At 42.2% G+C, this 17,310-nt stretch overlaps 1 protein-coding gene across 1 annotated transcript in view; it reads left to right on the top strand.

The window, feature by feature from the left end:
- The window catches only part of BCKDHB (branched chain keto acid dehydrogenase E1 subunit beta), a 301,660-nt gene that overhangs the window by 144,850 nt on the left and 139,500 nt on the right, over nucleotides 1–17,310 (top strand). The window contains exons 7-8 of the mRNA XM_068279381.1: nucleotides 12,194–12,291; nucleotides 15,440–15,550. Of these exons, the coding sequence (XP_068135482.1) occupies nucleotides 12,194–12,291; nucleotides 15,440–15,550 (209 nt within the window). The remainder of the gene's footprint in view (nucleotides 1–12,193; nucleotides 12,292–15,439; nucleotides 15,551–17,310) is intronic.

The raw sequence follows: 17,310 nt of genomic DNA on the forward strand, positions 1-17,310 counted from the left end.
TTATGTCTATTTCAGTGTTCATGGTGCTACAGTAGTAATGTTACAGTTAGAATCTATAGTGGTGTAGTGTCAAGGTCCATGTTTATGGTGGTTTAGTGATAATGTTCATGTTCTTGATCATGGCAATGGAATTATAGTGTCCCGGGCAATTTTGTGTCAGTCTCTGGGCTCACCATCTTTGACAGGATAGGCATCACCCAAAACTTGATACCTGCTTATTGATCCCAAATACAGACTTCCTAGAGTTTATGCTAATATAAATGCTTCCTATCCTCACAGGAACATGCAGACCTTAACGTTGTTTGAAGGGCTTTTTCATAGCTCAGAGTTAATTAGATGCTCACTCTCAGAGAAAAATTTCATATAGCCTCTACCCACATTGATGTCACCTTCTTTTTGGGTGGGATGCAGGGCCTTATCATAGAGTTTTATCAAACTGCATTGATATAGAATGTGAGTTTCCACCTGCAAATTCTCAGTTAAAATTCTCATGGTGGTTTTACACACCAGAACACTGTAACAAAAGCTTTCCCTACGCCATGTCTGTAGAGCTGACCAGCCAAAAACCTTCCTGAAATTTATTGGACATTTTGTAGACCTAAAAATTAATAGCTTGAAAATGAAACCAGTCATTCACAGATTTACTAATAGAATAATGCTACATCCATTTTATCCTGCATTTTATGCAGTTCTGTAGTTACTAAGTGGGTTGTTCCTTGATGCCCATATTTTTGCCTTGTGTACTTTTTTATTTTATTTTATTTTTTACATATATTTAGTATACATATTTCCATGATTGGTGGCTCATTTCCCATGTCTATTGGACTCCGTCACCCCCGACACTGCCTTATAACACAAAATACATATTGACTTGTTTTCTCGAGGCATGCAAATATATTTCATTTCCCATCTTTTATTCAATTATCTTTTTTCAGCAATGACATCTCTCTTTTTGGTCATTTTGGGATCAATTGTTGATTTTTATCATCTCTACTTGTTGAAAAAGAACAGCTGTGAAATACTGAAGTAGCAAGTCATGAAATCGAAGTGCATTGTGTGCCATGTAACTTATACGCACTGTGGGCTTTCAATTGGCAAAGACCTAATTTAAGTCAGACCAAATTAAAGCTCTAAAGCTACGTCTACACGTAGCGATCCAAGGTCGATTTGGCTTATCAATCGATCCGCTGATGCGGCTCAATTGATAAGATCCAACAGGTCGGATCTTGCCACCGCCGATTCCCTGCTCGTTCCCTACGAGGGGACAATGGCAGGGAATCGAGCAGAAGAGAAGCTACGCCGGGCGGGGACGCGGCGGGCACGCGCGGGGATGCCGAAGAGGCGATCCGGCGGCTAATCGAGCCGCCGGAGCGCTGCATGTAGATTAGGCCTTTAAAGGGCCACATAAAATGGTGAGGAGAACCTCATTCAGCCCGTGGGCCTTGAATCTGACACCATAAAATAGCAAGATCATCAGCAAACACAGCAAAAAAAAAAAAAAAACATGTAATACACTAATGCCTCAAGAGGCTTCATAGCCCAGCATTTGAAATCAAAGGAGGCACATTTTTACCTTTGAATTTACTTAATGAGATTGATCTTGACAAAACTACCTCTGCAAGTTTGTTTTTAAATAACGTGCCATCTCTTTTTATATTATTTTGAGAAATCTTTGTGGCACTCCAGCCACTTGACTCCTTTATAAACTGCCACAAATACATCCTCCTCCACCTATGACTGCTGCTGGTCACCTTTCTCCACCTCTTTCTGAGGTGATGATTGAAGTGGTGAACACTCAGATGGCCAGAATGGGAGGAGATGAGCATGCAGAAACTTCGATGCTCCTGCATCTTTATGATTCCCAGACAGAAACGCTGGAAGTACATTCTGAGCATTTCTAGAAGCTTGGCTAGTGGTTCAGTAGCTGCAAGTGTTGTGCTGGAGGTTAGGAGCATTCTGTTCTTTTAGACAGGGATGATACCAGGGATGTGGTACTTGCTGGCAATATACAAATCACATTCATGGTTTACCAGCGTTTAAAAGTGTGTTGCTGCTAGATGTTATTACTTCCAGAGCTGCAAGTTAAGCTGACTGGTTCAGTTTGTTGGAATTTGCAACAGTTATTATTGCTTACAGTGTGTGTGCGCCCCTGTGTGTGCTTAAAGAGGGACTCCAGTGAAAATAATGTAATAAAAAAGTGCTTAATTTTTACAATAATTATGTATAAATGATTTAGTCCAGCGTTTTCCCATTGTAAAATATCTCTCCCTGATTTACATTGACATTTACCACATGGTGACATTTTTACTACTGGCAGGTGATGTCAGTGGAAGGAGATGCTGCTTGCTTTTTTGGCAGTTGGACCCAGCTGTAAACAGCTGTTATGTCCCACAATGCAATGAGGTTCACAGACCGGAAACTGTTAGGACCATGGTCCTGACTTCACACTGTGAAAGGGGTTTCACCACAACATCAGCCATACAGAGCCCCCTGTTGATCCGTTTGTGAAAAGGAAAAGATTTCTCATGGGAAAGGGGGTATCAGCTACTGATTGAAATGAAGTTCAATTCTTGGTCACAGTTTCTCTTTAATGGCCACAAGGTGATACTGTGCATTCTGTTGATGTGCATGTCATGGTCTGTTATGTTGCTGCAGTCTATGGTAGTAGTTTGTTTTTCCGTTATGATAGATTGCTGAGCTCTGCTGTTATATGTGTGTGTATGTGTGTGTGATACACAAATAAAGCCTTTCCTACAAGATCCTGATGAGCTGAGTGTTTCTTGCGCAATCAGACCACATCTGCCAACAAGTTAGAGGTTCAGGCACAACTCACCTTAGCGAACAAAGTGACAAATGGAAACTTCCAGAAGGTACTGTGATTTGCAAAGTGCAAGCAAATAAAAGCAGATTTGTGCAGTCAAGGCAGTGAGGCAAAACATGCCTTGCTCAGAACTTAAAGGACACCTGAATTGAGAAGGAGGCTGGCATATTTCCTTTTTAACAATTACTAGGTGTCCTGATTATCTTTTATTCATCAGTAGTGTCTGAATCGCACATTTAAAACAAGCATGCTGCTAATCCCGTCAAACTTAAAGAGAATTTGAAGTGAAAATAAAAATACAAAACACATACTCGCCTAAGGAGCGGGGGAAGGCTCTGGGTCCTATAGAGCCTTTCTGGTCGTCTCATGGTCCCCAGGTTCCCCCGCAGGCTCCCCCGTTAGCAGTCTCCTACCCATGGGTCCAGAGACTGCTCTCTTCCGCTTCTGGTGGACTTCGGGAGTCTTTGGAAAATGTGCCGCCCGGTACTGCGCACGCGCGAGCGCCCCCTTTCTCGCGGACTCATGCGTGCGCAGTACAGAGCCGCATTTGGGGAGCCCAAGTGCTTCCGAAGCATCCCGCGGCAGGAGATTTGAACCAGGGACCCAGCGCTGGAATGCAGGGACTGTGAGGAGAACAGGAAGGCTCTATAGGGCCCAGAACCTTCTCTCGCCTTAGGTATCTGTTTTTTTATTTTTACTACAGATTCTCTTTAACCTCTTGAGGACTGCAGTGCTAAACCCCCCTAGTGACCAGGCCATTTTTAGTAAAATGTGCCATTGCAGCTTTAAGGCAAAGCTGCAGGGCCGCACAACACAGCATACAAGTGATTTCCCCCCCCCCTTTTCTCCCCACCAACAGAGCTCTCTGTTGGTGGGGTCTGATCACTCCCCCATGTTTATTTTTTTTTTTTTTGATAAATATTATTTTTCGTGTTTTTTTAAGTAAAAAACACTGTTTCTTTAAAGGTGTTCCCTCCTTCCCTCCCCACAGCCAGCCAATTACGGCGATCGGCTGTCATAGGCTTCTGCCTATGAAAGCCGATCGCTCTCTTGTCCCCCAGGGGGACAGCTGTGTGACACGGCTGTCCCCAGTACAGCGCTGCCCTGTAGATCTTATGGCATATTGCATAAGTAGTGTGAGTCAAAACCCTGGAACAGGCATATGGTTAATCCAGTAAAGCCTGAGTCAGCTGAGTCAGCACCTGATCTGCTGTATGCTTGCTCAGGGTCTATGGCTAAAAGCATTAGAGAATTTGACTTGATCCCAAAGTCATATATTTTTTGGTACTTTTCCATTAGCCGGGCGCAACTTTAATTGGACAATGTAACAGAATACTCTGCCGGCTTCAGCTCTGCCTCCTCTCCTCCCCCTGCCTCTCTCCTATAGAACACTGGCAGCCTGGGACATGCGTGACGCCCCCCCCCCCCCCCCCCCAGAGTCGTTTGTCGCGGCAGGGAATCCTAACGGAATAGTACCAGGCAATGTAACAGAATACTCCGCTGGCTCAGCTCTGCCTCCTCGACTCCCCCCGGCACACGGAATAGTACCCATTAATTAATTTACAAATTAAGCCCCCTTGCCTCTCTCCTATAGAACACTGGCAGGTGAGGGACACGCATGTCCCCCCAGAGTCGTTCGTCGCAAGAAACAAGCAGAATGGGGAGGCTACAGACATTGATTCTGCATGCACCTGCTCTGCAGGAACGAACGGCAGGATTCCCTGCCACAACGAAATACTCTGGGGGGGACACGCATGTCCCCGGCTGCCAGTGTTCTTTAGGAGATAGATAAGGGGAGGAGAGGAGGCAGAGCTGAAGCCGGCAGAGTATTCTGTTACATTGCCCAATTAAAGTTGCGCCCGGCTAACGAAAAAGTACCTCTTTTTTAAAGAGTGATTATGCGGACCAGGGGAACAAGGAGAAGAACGGACAGCGCACAAAGGTATGTGGATCCGGCATGAACATACCTGTGCTTATCTTGGGTAGCTTTGTCTCGGTCAGGTGTTCTTTAGAATATACAAGATGTGATTGAAACTTTTGGGCTGAATGATGCAAAACCATTTACCGTATTTTCCGATGTATAAGACACTTTTTCTCCCACCAAAATTGGGAGAAAAATTCCCAGCATCTTATATGCCGAATGCGGGGAATCCCCGACTTATGAACGCCCGCCAATACAAACCGCCGACTCGCTGCGCTATTTGGGACTCCCTGCATGGTCCTCCCTGAGTGTGTCTGTCTCTCCCTGTGTCTCTGCTCCCCCCTCCCCTGTGTCCTCTCCCCCTGTGTGTCTCCTGCTCCCCGTGTATAATAGGCAGTGTCGGGAGCGTATTTCAACTAATCCATGGCTCCCTCGGCGATTCCAGACCTTTTCTCTTCTGCACTGCTACTTTAGTGTTGGCTTCTGCTAATCACGTCATCAACAGAAGCTGTCACTAGGGGAAGCCGTAAAGGACAGGAGAGGTCTGCAATCACCGTGGGAGGCATGGATTAGGTGAGACATGCTCCCGACACTACTCATTATACACAGCGGGTGCAGACACCCTGGGGACAGAAGGGGGCACACAAAGGACACGTGAGTGGGCACAGTAGGGACACTAATTGGGGGAGAACATCCACAAGACGCTCCTGGAACATGGATGCACCAAGTTTAGTATATACTGTTTATTCTGGGGTATAAGACTACTTTTTAACCCTTGAAAATCATCTGAAAAGTCAGGAGTCGTCTTTTATACGCCAGGTGTCATTGATGCCGATTTAGACGTCCTATCCTGTTATCGATTTTCAGATCTCGCTGCTGAGGACTGTAGTGAAGCGGCACAGGCGCACATGTGCAAGATCTGAGAGGCAGAAAAGGAGGTAAATAGGATACAAGGATGGTGAAAGAGGCGTGTTTTATGGGCACAGCGTGATCTATTCTTCCATGCCGCTCTGATAAACAGGGAGACAGGGAGAGCTGACCAGTCCACTTAGGGAGAGGGAGAGTTGACCAATCCAACCAGTCAATCGACTATATACTGTTATATACTGGGTACCACATACAGTACAGCACCAGTATCTGTTGATACATAGCACCAGTATATGATTTTTATTTAGTGTGTGTTGGAAGAGGGATAGTCTTATACGGTGAGTATATACCAAACTCTATATTTTAACTGGAAAAGATGGGGGGGTCGTCTTATATGCCACAATATACGGTATATATATTTTTCCCCTGTTTTTTGCCCTCTAAACCTGGGTGCGTCTTATACGGCGGAAAATATGGTAACTCTCCCATGAAAACTAGATAACTCCAAAGAATTGAAATACATAGGTCAAAATTTAAATTTTTTGCCTGATGCTAAAGAAATTATTATTATGATTTAGTATTTATATAGCGCCGACATCTTCCGCAGCACTGTACAGAGTATATAAGTCACTAACTGTCCCTCGGAGGAGCTCACAATCTAGTCCCTACCATAGTCATATGTCTATATTGTGTAGTGTATGGATTGTAGTCTAGGGCCAATTTAGGGGGGGAAGCCAATTACTTTATCTGTATGTTTTTGGGCTTTGGGAGGAAACCGGAGTGCCCGTAGGAAACCCGCACAGACACAGGGAGAACATACAAACTCCTTGTGGATGTTGACCTGGCTGGGGTTCGAATTGGGGACCCAGTGATGCAAGGCGGGAGCGCTTACCACTACGCCACCGTGCTGCCCGCATCCGTATGCTTTAATTGCGGATTGGTGGCAGCGACCTGACCTCTATATGAGATCCCAGATTGTATCGATTGTTTATACAATCGAAGTTGGACTGTGTGTGGACTCACCAACCAATCCAAAAGGTAACTTTGCCTGCAGTGCTGACTGCCTTCAGGATTCCCTCAGGGTCTGAGGCTGAACTGCATAGCAAAGGGAACAGGAATTGGAGGATGACTGTGCATACGTCAAATTCCCTGCATCTTATACATTTTGCTAAAATGTGTTTTTGCATGCTTATAATTTTTTATGTTCTTATTTGTATGAAAATTACTTTTCTCATGCCCATTGATTTTAGTGTAGTTGGTGAAAATGTGTTTTGGCATTTGCGCCTATATTTTCACACATTTGTGCAAAAAAAATTTCGGCATGCCTTTGTGTTTGTGAATATGTGTTTGTTCCAATGTTTAGAGCAGGTATGTCAAAGCAGTCCTACAAGGACCAAGATCCTCACACATTTTTGATACAGCTCAAATGAATTGATGGGTCTGATTCAGGCAAGGTGTGGTCCATCAGGTAGAACACATTCCTTTCTTTCTCAGTCCATCCTAAACACTGGCATGGATCTGGCCCTCCAGGCCTGGAGTTCGACACATGCTGTTTAGAGGTAAATCATACTAAACCTAGGGGGAAAAGCCCTTACTTGATCCATCCATGCCTCCTCCCTCTAGTTCCCTCTTTCTACGAATACCAGTGCCACTAAAAGAGCCAAGAGCAGCTGAGCTTGAAGAACAGAAGTAGCCCTAGGAAGTGCTTTAATAAAGTAGCATTTCCTTGCCAAAATTGTAGAATGTATATGACAGAGGCCATTTTCTGGGGAGGGTGCACAGTATACATATTAAGGCAGTAGAGCATTTTCTTTTCAAAGAGCAAGAAGTGCATGCGACAGAGGGAATAATACATTGTGGACCATATCTGAGGGGAGTTTTGGTATAGTTCTAAAGAGGTATAGAGTGCATATTAGTAGGTGTGTGTATATATAGGAATGGAGTATTTTCATGTCGGGGAAGAAAATATATATTTGGTCTCACTCCCTTGTAAGCGTGGAAAATATATGACATATGTGGGAGGACATTTACTTGTTTGATTACATGAAATACATATATAGGGGTGGAGGCATATTTTAGAAAGTACGTAGAGGGAAGTATTTGTGTGTAGACTGTTTATTGTAAAGGAACAGGAGGATAATGTGTGTGGGGCATTTTCTTGAGCATTACATTCACACACGGGGATATGAACATCAAACCATTGATTTTGAGAGACTTCAGCTCACTTCAGCTGTTCCAAAAAATAATCATATCCATTGTTTTATTTAAAAATAGAACAGGATTGGTTACTGTACATATTCTTTGTTCCAGTGTAAATTATTCACATTATTCCTACTTTTTATACTAGTCTGCTCCTTATAAGTGAATAGGAAAGCAGCCATAATCTGTCCTCTTGTTTCTGTCAATAAGAATGTAATGATAAAGAAAGGATAGGGATTGTGAGTCATCTTGACATTCTGCAGCTCAGGCGTGTAATGAAGAGCCTTCTGTGATGTCGTTTGACCTTTTCTGTGTACTTTATTGTATCACATGTGACATGCAGCCACTGAGGTAGGAATGAATAGGACTTACATCAGTGGTTGCTATGGTAAGTCTTCGATACTTGAGCATGCTTTCTAATTTGATAACAAATCCGGCTTGTTCCAGACCTGTGGGTTTTCAGCACGCATAAATACAATACAGGTTCAGGTCAATGGAATTTATTTCAGGTCCTCTGTTTGCTAATGTGAAAGTGAGTGTATATATAGAAGTTGATCTGTAGACTGAAAGTGTGTGTGTGTGTGTGTGTGTGTGTGTGTGTGTGTGTGTGTGTGTGTGTGTGTGTCTAAACATTTTTGAGTAAACAACTTAACTAGCATGCAAAGCCCATAATAAATTGCTACCATGGTAACCTGCTTGTTTTAGTGTAGTCATGGGTGTGTTATATTAGAAATCAGTTTTCTGGTTTGACTGTTTTTCAGCTTTCACTAGCTGTCGTATTGATCAGTTCAGTTTCCATAGTAAACTAAATGCTTTTGGCTATAAAAATTACAGAAAACAAATGTGTATGCTGCTGCCAAAGCTTATTTCTACATCCCTTATCAATTAATTTCAGAAAAGTCCTAATTTAAAGAAGTACAATTAAAGAGGCACTGCAATGACATACAGTATAGTAGAATGTAATACATTCTACTATATTGCTGCATTATACATGTAATACCCAATTTTAACGTTAATTATTCTAGTTTTAGCAACAGAAATATCTATTTGTATAGATTGCTATATTGGTATGTAACCCTGCCATCCCACTGAGGGTTTAGCTTGGTCTACTCTATTTAGTTATGCAGCCTTTTGCCCCAGAGCACTCTGGGATACCAGGTGTATCTGCTGTCTTCGGACCACACAAACATTCTATGGTGATGCTCCTTGTCAGCAGTAAAGATGTTGCCACCTGTGGTAAATTGAAAAAAGTAAATTGGAAGGAGGAAATATTTTAAACTTGCAGATTATGTACATATATAAGCCCTTAAAGTGGACCCAAATTAAAAATACAAGATTTCAGAAATAAAATCTATTTTCTAAATTATAATAATAAATAGCAGCCTTTTTTCAGCTGCATGATGACAAATATAAAATATTTTACATTTATTGTAGGAACCCCTCCCTTCCTTTCAAATTGCCGGGACAAAATCCGGCAAACTGGTGGAGTATGTGGTGTCTGGCAATGGAGGAATTGCTAATGGCTGCCCCCAGTATAACCTTAGTTATGAAAAGAGAAGGGTGAAATGCATGCACTGAAATGCTCATAGGTTTGAAGGAGTGTTTATTTATCTTTGTATGTGTCAGAGTGGTGCAACTAAATATTTTTAATTAAAAAAAATGTTTGGTTCGGGTCCGCTTTAGCTTTAACTCTTGATCATAGAAAATAATGTCTGATTATCTGTAAGGATCCCTCCAGTAGCATATTCTGTCCGTTGCAGTGGAGCTGCAAACGAATAGTTCTGGCTTATCTGCTTGCATTCGGTTGTGCATTCACAGTAAGTTTCATTGTCATTTGCAATCGCTCTGCAGTTCTGGGCAGCTCAGGATGCTGTCCTTATTCCACCAATTGCTTGATGCAGCTGAGCTGCGGCCAGATAGCCCTGGATTTCCTGCATGCATGTTGTTACATAATTCTGCATGTATTTCTTATGGGGTCCTTTGCATTCACAGCCAGCTAGCAAATGATAATCAAGCCAGCTCAGGATTGAATGATTACCGTTCAGCTGTGTGGAAATTTGCATACTTGCATCCATTGGCTGATGCCAGTTTAAAAGTCTGCCTCCCATTTTAGACCCTGCCCGTCATAGCGGTCAGTACGCTGGTCTGCTGGTCACCTTGACACTCTGTTATAGATCTGTTATTGTAATTCAGTGTGACCTTATTTGTGATTTAGCTAGTTTCTTGATAAATATATATGCAGACTTGCTAATATATATTTATACATTAGTTGAACCGTTTATTTTTCTTTATTATTGTTGATTGCCTTGTTCCCATTCCTGCTACTGTAGTTTCTGGGAACGTAACTATAGGCTGCTGTTGCTATAAGTTAAGTTCTTTCCTGTAGTCTTGCCTGTGTGAATGCTTGCTATCACTAGGGCAGTGCTTAGTCTTGCTAGCGTTCTGTCTGTCCGTTCCTTTTTGTTCCTTGTCTGGTTACTCAGACCATAGGCAGCGCAATATTGCACTGGGCTGCCATTGTCTTATTTGTAGCGATATCGGAAGCCCAGAGCTGCAGTTGCTCAGGACAACCTGTGTAGCCTCTTCCATTGTCTAGCTGCTTAGCCAGTTGTTGCGCTGGGTGGTCAGAAAGTGTGGCCCCCCCAGCATCACATTATCTTAATAATCCTATTCATAGATCTTTAATGCAGCATGTTCCATAGATGTCTCTTATGAAAATGTTTACAATGGTAATGCCTACACACCTGTTCTGTGAAAAAGCCACTTGTATGTCCTCTGGTTCCCACCCTTTCTGCCACATGTAGCTCAGCCACTTCTGGAGGAGCTCTGATCTGTAGCTCTCTCCTGGCTGCTCCACTAATGCCCTACATCTGGCCACTGACATGTCCGGTGTTTTTCTGGGGTAGACACTTCCTGCTAGCTTGAATCGTGGTGACATTAAGTAACTTAAAGCGATAGAGAGTTAACATTTGTAAATCGCAATAATTCATAAATGTTAGTAGTTCTCAGTCTATGAATTTCAACAGTTACAGCTACCTTCCTCAAGAAGATTGATTCTAATGAAGGTGGCTGTGGACTCCCCAACAAAATAATCCCTATCATTCATCACTTTTTACCAAGACCTTATTGCAGATTGTACAATATGGGTCCCAGAGCATGTTCAGTATGTCTTGTGTAACACAACCTGTTGAAACCCCTGCATGGTGAGAATTAGTTTTGTTTTTGAAAGTGATTAGATTCTTGCAGTCATTGGCTAGCTTAAAGTACCTGAACTGATAGGGATATGGAGGCTGACATATTTATTTCCTTGTAAATGATGCAGATTGCCTGACTGTTCTTCTTATCCTCTGGAAATACTACTGTTAGCCACAGACCCTGAACAAGTAAGCAGATCAGGTGTTTCTGACTATAGATGCTTGGCAGCCTTCTCCATTTTCACAGCAATAACTTTAACGGATGATACTTCACATAGTGCATTATTGTTTCCAAAGTTTGATGCAATCCCCCAGTGACAGTGATCCACATGTGCTGTCTCATCAAAGTGCACCTGTACAGTACACACCCCCTCTGGCTGATATACTCCCCAGATGATGGCCACCTCACAGCCAGTTCTTCAGCATCTGTGACTACTGTGACTTGGCAATGTGTGAATCCTAGAAAGAGTCTTTATAGGCATTTGCTGATCAATAATAGACCATAATCTGAGCCCAGGTTTTCCTTCTTGATATTGAAAAAGGTTTAAAGGACACCTGCAGTGAATGGGATATGGAGGCTGCCATTTCCTTTTAAACAATACCAGTTGCCTGGCAGTCCTGCTGATCTTTCATACATCAGTAGTGTCTGAATTACTCATTTGAAACATGCATGCAGTTAATCCAGTCAGACTTAAATCGGAGCACCTGATCTATATGCTTGTCCAGGCGGAGTCTGTGACTAAAAGTATTAGAGACAAAGGATTAGCAGGACAGCCAGGAAATTGTTTAAAGGAAATACATAGCCTCCATATCTCTCTCACTTCAAATGTGTCTTAACACCAGATGCACATCAACTGTAGGCATGCTTCTACCACTGGACCTCCACATTCACACTGCAACTACTACACTTGAAATGTGCACATATTTACAGCATATACAGTGCTCGTGATAGTGTCTTATGTAAGAAAAAAAATATTAGTAGTTGGATATTTAGTAGCTTTGTACAAATTGCTAAAATGGCTTACCACACAGCTTGTATTTGGATTAACGTTGTGAATATTAGATGCTTTATGGAGTTTGTGACCTATCTGACTCAGATATTAAGACTGCACTGAGTGAAAAATGTGTCCACAAATATTGTATATTTTGCTTATGGTCTGTACTTACCACCAAGTACTTTGTGTATTCTAGTTGAACAAGTGCCTGTGGAACCATACTACATTCCTTTGTCCCAAGCTGAAGTAATAGAAGAAGGAAGTGATGTCACTCTTCTCTCCTGGGGTACACAGGTTCGTAACATTGTGCTCCTTTATACTACTCTTTCCTTTTTCCATTACCTTCACATCTTTCCTGCCTGCTTTCCTTCCTAAAATGATATTGTAAATAAAGTTATAAGTGCATGCATTGCGGTTACGATCTCCTTCTTCTGTATCTTTTCGGTCTTCTAGTTTCTATTTGATTCTTAGTACATTTCTAGTGATTCTTGTTTGCCATAACCTGGTGGGAATCGGTACAGTATCAAATTATTGCCTGACTTACTGACACCACCACTGTCTACCTAACTTATAAATAGCTGTTGCCTTCTCAGTTTTATATACCACACTGCCCTGTGTGGCCCGGCTGTTTCTGGAACCACATCTCCTTCCTGTTCATCTTTTTGCCTGATAACTGATTCATGCCTTTTGCAAAGCAGAATTTTGCCTTCTTAGAACAGAAAGTATTTGTGATTATTCAGGTTGGAGTGAGCATTTGAGGTGTCCCACAATGCATCACTGCGAAATATGCAAATTGTCCCTTTGTTGTCCCTGATTGCTAAGCACACCTCCAGGACTGCTGGAATGCAGTTATGTGTCAGCTTGTTAATATTACAGAGCCACACTAATCTAACATACAGAATGTTTTGGATTGGTTGATCCTCATCAGTGCATGACATGGATTAATATGGCTCTGTAGGGTAGGACTTGAAACACCCAGAGTTACAGATTACCCAGCAGGTTTATGGTGAACCAGAACTCCTAGGAGTATGTAAGGGGCTGAATGGGATCAAAAAGCCTCCTTACTAAAATGCTATGTAAAGCAAAATGTTGCCTTCTTGAAACAGAAGGTATTTGAGATTATTCAGGTAGGGGTGAGCATTTGAGGAGTCCCCCAGTACATCACTGCTGATTATGCTAATGATCCCTTTGTTGTCCCTGATAGCAAAACATATGCTGGAATGCAATGATTTGTCAACTTGTTAATATTACTGAGCCAAACTAATCCAACATACATACAGACTGTTTCGGATTGGATGATGCTCATCAGTGCATGACATGGATTAATATGGCTCTATGCCTTTTGCCTAAAACAGTTTTATTTACAGTCTACCATACATTAAGTGGCCATTTGCCTATTTTCTGGTTACACTTTTATGAACAACAACAAAATTATAAGAATTTGTGACAGATGTGCCCTTATGTAGAGCTTTTGCTTTAGAAACTTTGGCTGCTTTGTTCTGGTTTGTAGTTTGAGTCACTAGCTCATTCCATTTTATTCTGATTCTAGAGTGGCTGACTGAAGTCTGACTAGATTAGCCACATTATGCAGGAGAACAGAGGCGCCAAAAGGATAAAAGGAAGCTAAATGAGCTTAAAAACCAAATTCTTGGTAAATAGAGGAGGTAGTGGTGGACTTGCCTCCTCCAAGTAGACACACAACGACTGTAGTAAACACAGTCAATATATTTTATTTATGAACTCCAAATATGCAACGCGTTTCGCAGGTTTGATCCCGCTTCATCAGGCAATAACAACGGAGCAATAGCATATGTGGTCAGTAGAAGAGCCAGGCACCTCTGTCAGCAGAGTTAAATTTGTCTGTAGTCGTAGCTGCCCATATACTACAGGCTGATTCCCATCCGATTTCAGCATGAAATCTTCAGGGAATGGGCTGAGCACGCTGTGTCTGTGTCTGCTGCCGTGTGTGCGTTTATACATTACCTGTCCGGTGTCAGCCTCCAGGCGGTTTCTGTCAATCTCACCGGGTTCTAACAGCCATACAGACGTACATACTAGCAGCGCATAGCGTCTGGCGTCAGACGCTATGTGCCGCTAGCGTGCATGTGTATGCGGAACCCGGCAAGATGAACGAACACCACGTGGAGGCTGACACCGCACAGGTAATGTATAAACACACGGGGTCCACATGTATTCATTGCGGTGGCAGAGACGGGAGTTTTGAAGTTTCGTTGCTCGTTCCAAAATCTGCCGTCGTACTGCCGCACACCCGACCAACCAACTTCGGCCCGACCTCCTGCTGCATGCACGATTGACAATATAACCAATTTCTGTCCCGAAAATGGAAAATGGTTGCTTTGTCAGTCAGGCATGTACTTGATGTCACCGATTTTCATCCAATTTGATTCTAATAATCGAATTGGATTGTTGATCGGCTGCCAAGTCGCCTGATGTATGGCCTCCTTAAGACCCATGCAGTCTTGTTACCAAATCCATGACTGCCATCCGATTTTTGTGTGTGCTTTCATTATTTTCTTTGGAAAAGTTGTCTCTTTTCTAAAAACCACTGTGTTATAGTTATTCAAATTAACCATTGTACCCTTAGAAGCTAAACACACCTCCAGAACCGCTGGAATGCAATGATGTGTCAGCTTGTTAATATGTACAGAGCCATAATAATCCAACATGCATACAGACTGTTTTGCGATAATTCAGGTTGGAGTGAGCTCGAGATGTCTCCCAGGCACCACTGCTGAATATATGCAAATTAACCATTGTACCCTTAGAAGCTAAACACACCTCCTGAATTATCGCAAATTCTTTCTGTTTTAGGAAAGCAAACTTTTGTTTTTCTTAACATCTTAGTAAGGGGGCTTTTAGGACCATTGTAGTCCCTTACACACCCCAATGAGTTCTGGGTCACCATGGGCTTGCTGGTTAGTCTGTGCCTCTCGGATTTACAAGCCCTACTCCATAGAGCCAAATTAATCCATGCCATGCACTGATGAGGATCAAACAATCCGAAACAGTCTGTATGCATGTTGGATTATTATGGCTCTGTACATATTAACAAGCTGACACATCATTGCATTCCAGCGGTTCTGGAGGTGTGTTTAGCTTCTAAAGGTACAATGGTTAATTTGCATATATTCAGCAGTGATGCACTGGGAGACATCTCGAGCTCACTCCAACCTGAATTATCGCAAATTCTTTCTGTTTTAGGAAAGCAAACTTTTGTTATAGTTATTCAAGTATTAAAGTTTGGCTGTCCCCTGTTAAACACAATATTGTTGAATGTTGACATAAAAGGAAAAGTTGGCGGCTGCTCATCTTCTTTTCTTGGATTGCATTTACATCAGCATTGGAGAGATTTTGGCATTGGGAACCCTTCATTATTTTGCAGTTCTTGTTTTTGCTGATAAGTTGCATAACTCTCTTCCAGGTTCATGTTATTCGTGAAGTTGCTACCTTGGCCCAAGAAAAACTTGGCTTGTCCTGTGAAGTGATAGACTTGAGGACTATTCTGCCATGGGATATTGAAACAGTTTGCAAGGTAAGCAGTATGACATCATGGGAACATAGGATTGACGAGATATTTGGAAATGGATTGTAAAGATTTATCATATCTCAAATAAGTACATTGATACCAGTTCCAAGTGGAAAATATTTGCTTCTGCTCTATTTCACATAGATACAAACAACAAATGCTATGCTAGACAGAGATTTGGCATGAGAATTACATAAAAACAGGAGAGTAGCATAGTGTATTAAAGCAGAACTGATGTTTCCGACTAGCTGGCACTGCAAATAGACATCCTGTCATTCAGGTTGTAAGAACAAAATATATTTTCTACTTGCAGTATAAAATATATATACTTTTTTTTTATAGCAAAGCAGTTGGGACATTTTGTCTGATTTTCTCTCAGGCAGCCCTTTAAAGGAGAGAAACTCGCACAGGAATCCGCTTTTATGGTGTATGTGGGAGGGTGGGGTGATGTCTTCTTTCTGGCACTTTAAAGCTCAACACACCATACAATCTTGGTTGCTCAATCTTACCACTTTCATGCAGTATAAGAGCTTATCCAATCAATCATTCAAGGTATTTTCAATTTGTTGGCCCTTATACTACATAGATTTGGTAAATCTGTACAACCAAGATTGTATGGTGTGTGTTGAGCCTTAGTAAGATATAATCGGGAATAAGCTCAACATGATAACATGCATCCAACGCACACTCTGCACATTTTCAATGCATGCTTTGCATAGTGGGCTGTTATTATGCGAATAATGTGCACTTATTTGCAGTAACTGACACCACTCAAAACCACCATACCTGACCAGGAGCGGACTTATTTCATTGCCAAGCCAGAAAGTCCACTTTTAAAGGAAAAAGGCTCCGCCCGACTAGAGTTAAAAATCTCTAACTTCATTCAAAAGCTCCATAAACCCATAGACAGCCTAACAGGCATGATGTGAAAAGCTGATGAAGAAACTGAGCTGGTATTACTCCTTCATCATAGCTATGACTAAGGAGCAGAACCAGCTCCGATATGAGTCAGCTTTTTCACTCAATGTCTATGGATATATGGATCTTTGAATAAAGTTTAAGTTTTTACCTCCAGTAGAGCGGAGCCTTTTTCTTTTAACAGTATGCACTTATGATGAAATCCCCACTAAATTTTAACCCTACATTTTTAAGAATAGAGCACTGACTAGCATATTTAAGGAGTCCTAAACTGCATAACGTGATATTACCACAATCATCTGTAGAAAGTGCACACCAATGGCACAAATTGTCTAGGGTGGAGCTTGGAGGTACCCTGACTGGTCAGGTGACGCTCTTGGATACAGCGGTGGGTAACGGAGGGAAGGCATGTCAGCTGGAGTCCACGGCTTAGCCGCACGATTGCTAAACTGCCTGCTGTTGGAAATATATTTAATCCTGGTCTCAGCGCAGTCTGGCTCTGGATTTTGTATCCTGGGGGACAGTTAAACCATTTGCTGATAAGCACGATACAAGAAGCGCTCCGATGAGTGTAACATAGGGAAAGAGCAGCAGATTAGTATCTTCCTTCCTGGTGGGGGTATGTCCCGGGGGAGTGCTGTTTTGTTCTTATAGCACATTGGCTATCATGCATAAAGCATTACCGCATGCGGTAATGCAGAAAACAGCTGACTTTACCGAGCACTTAGCAAAATGTCAATTCATAAAAGCAGTTACTGTATGAAAAGTTGAAATTGCCAAGCAGGGAGGTAAATTACCAACTTGTGCGGTAATTACCTCAACATATGTCAGTAAATGTCAATTCATAG

Source organism: Hyperolius riggenbachi, chromosome 4 (assembly GCF_040937935.1).
Source record: "Hyperolius riggenbachi isolate aHypRig1 chromosome 4, aHypRig1.pri, whole genome shotgun sequence".
NCBI classification, from domain to species: Eukaryota; Metazoa; Chordata; class Amphibia; order Anura; family Hyperoliidae; genus Hyperolius; species Hyperolius riggenbachi.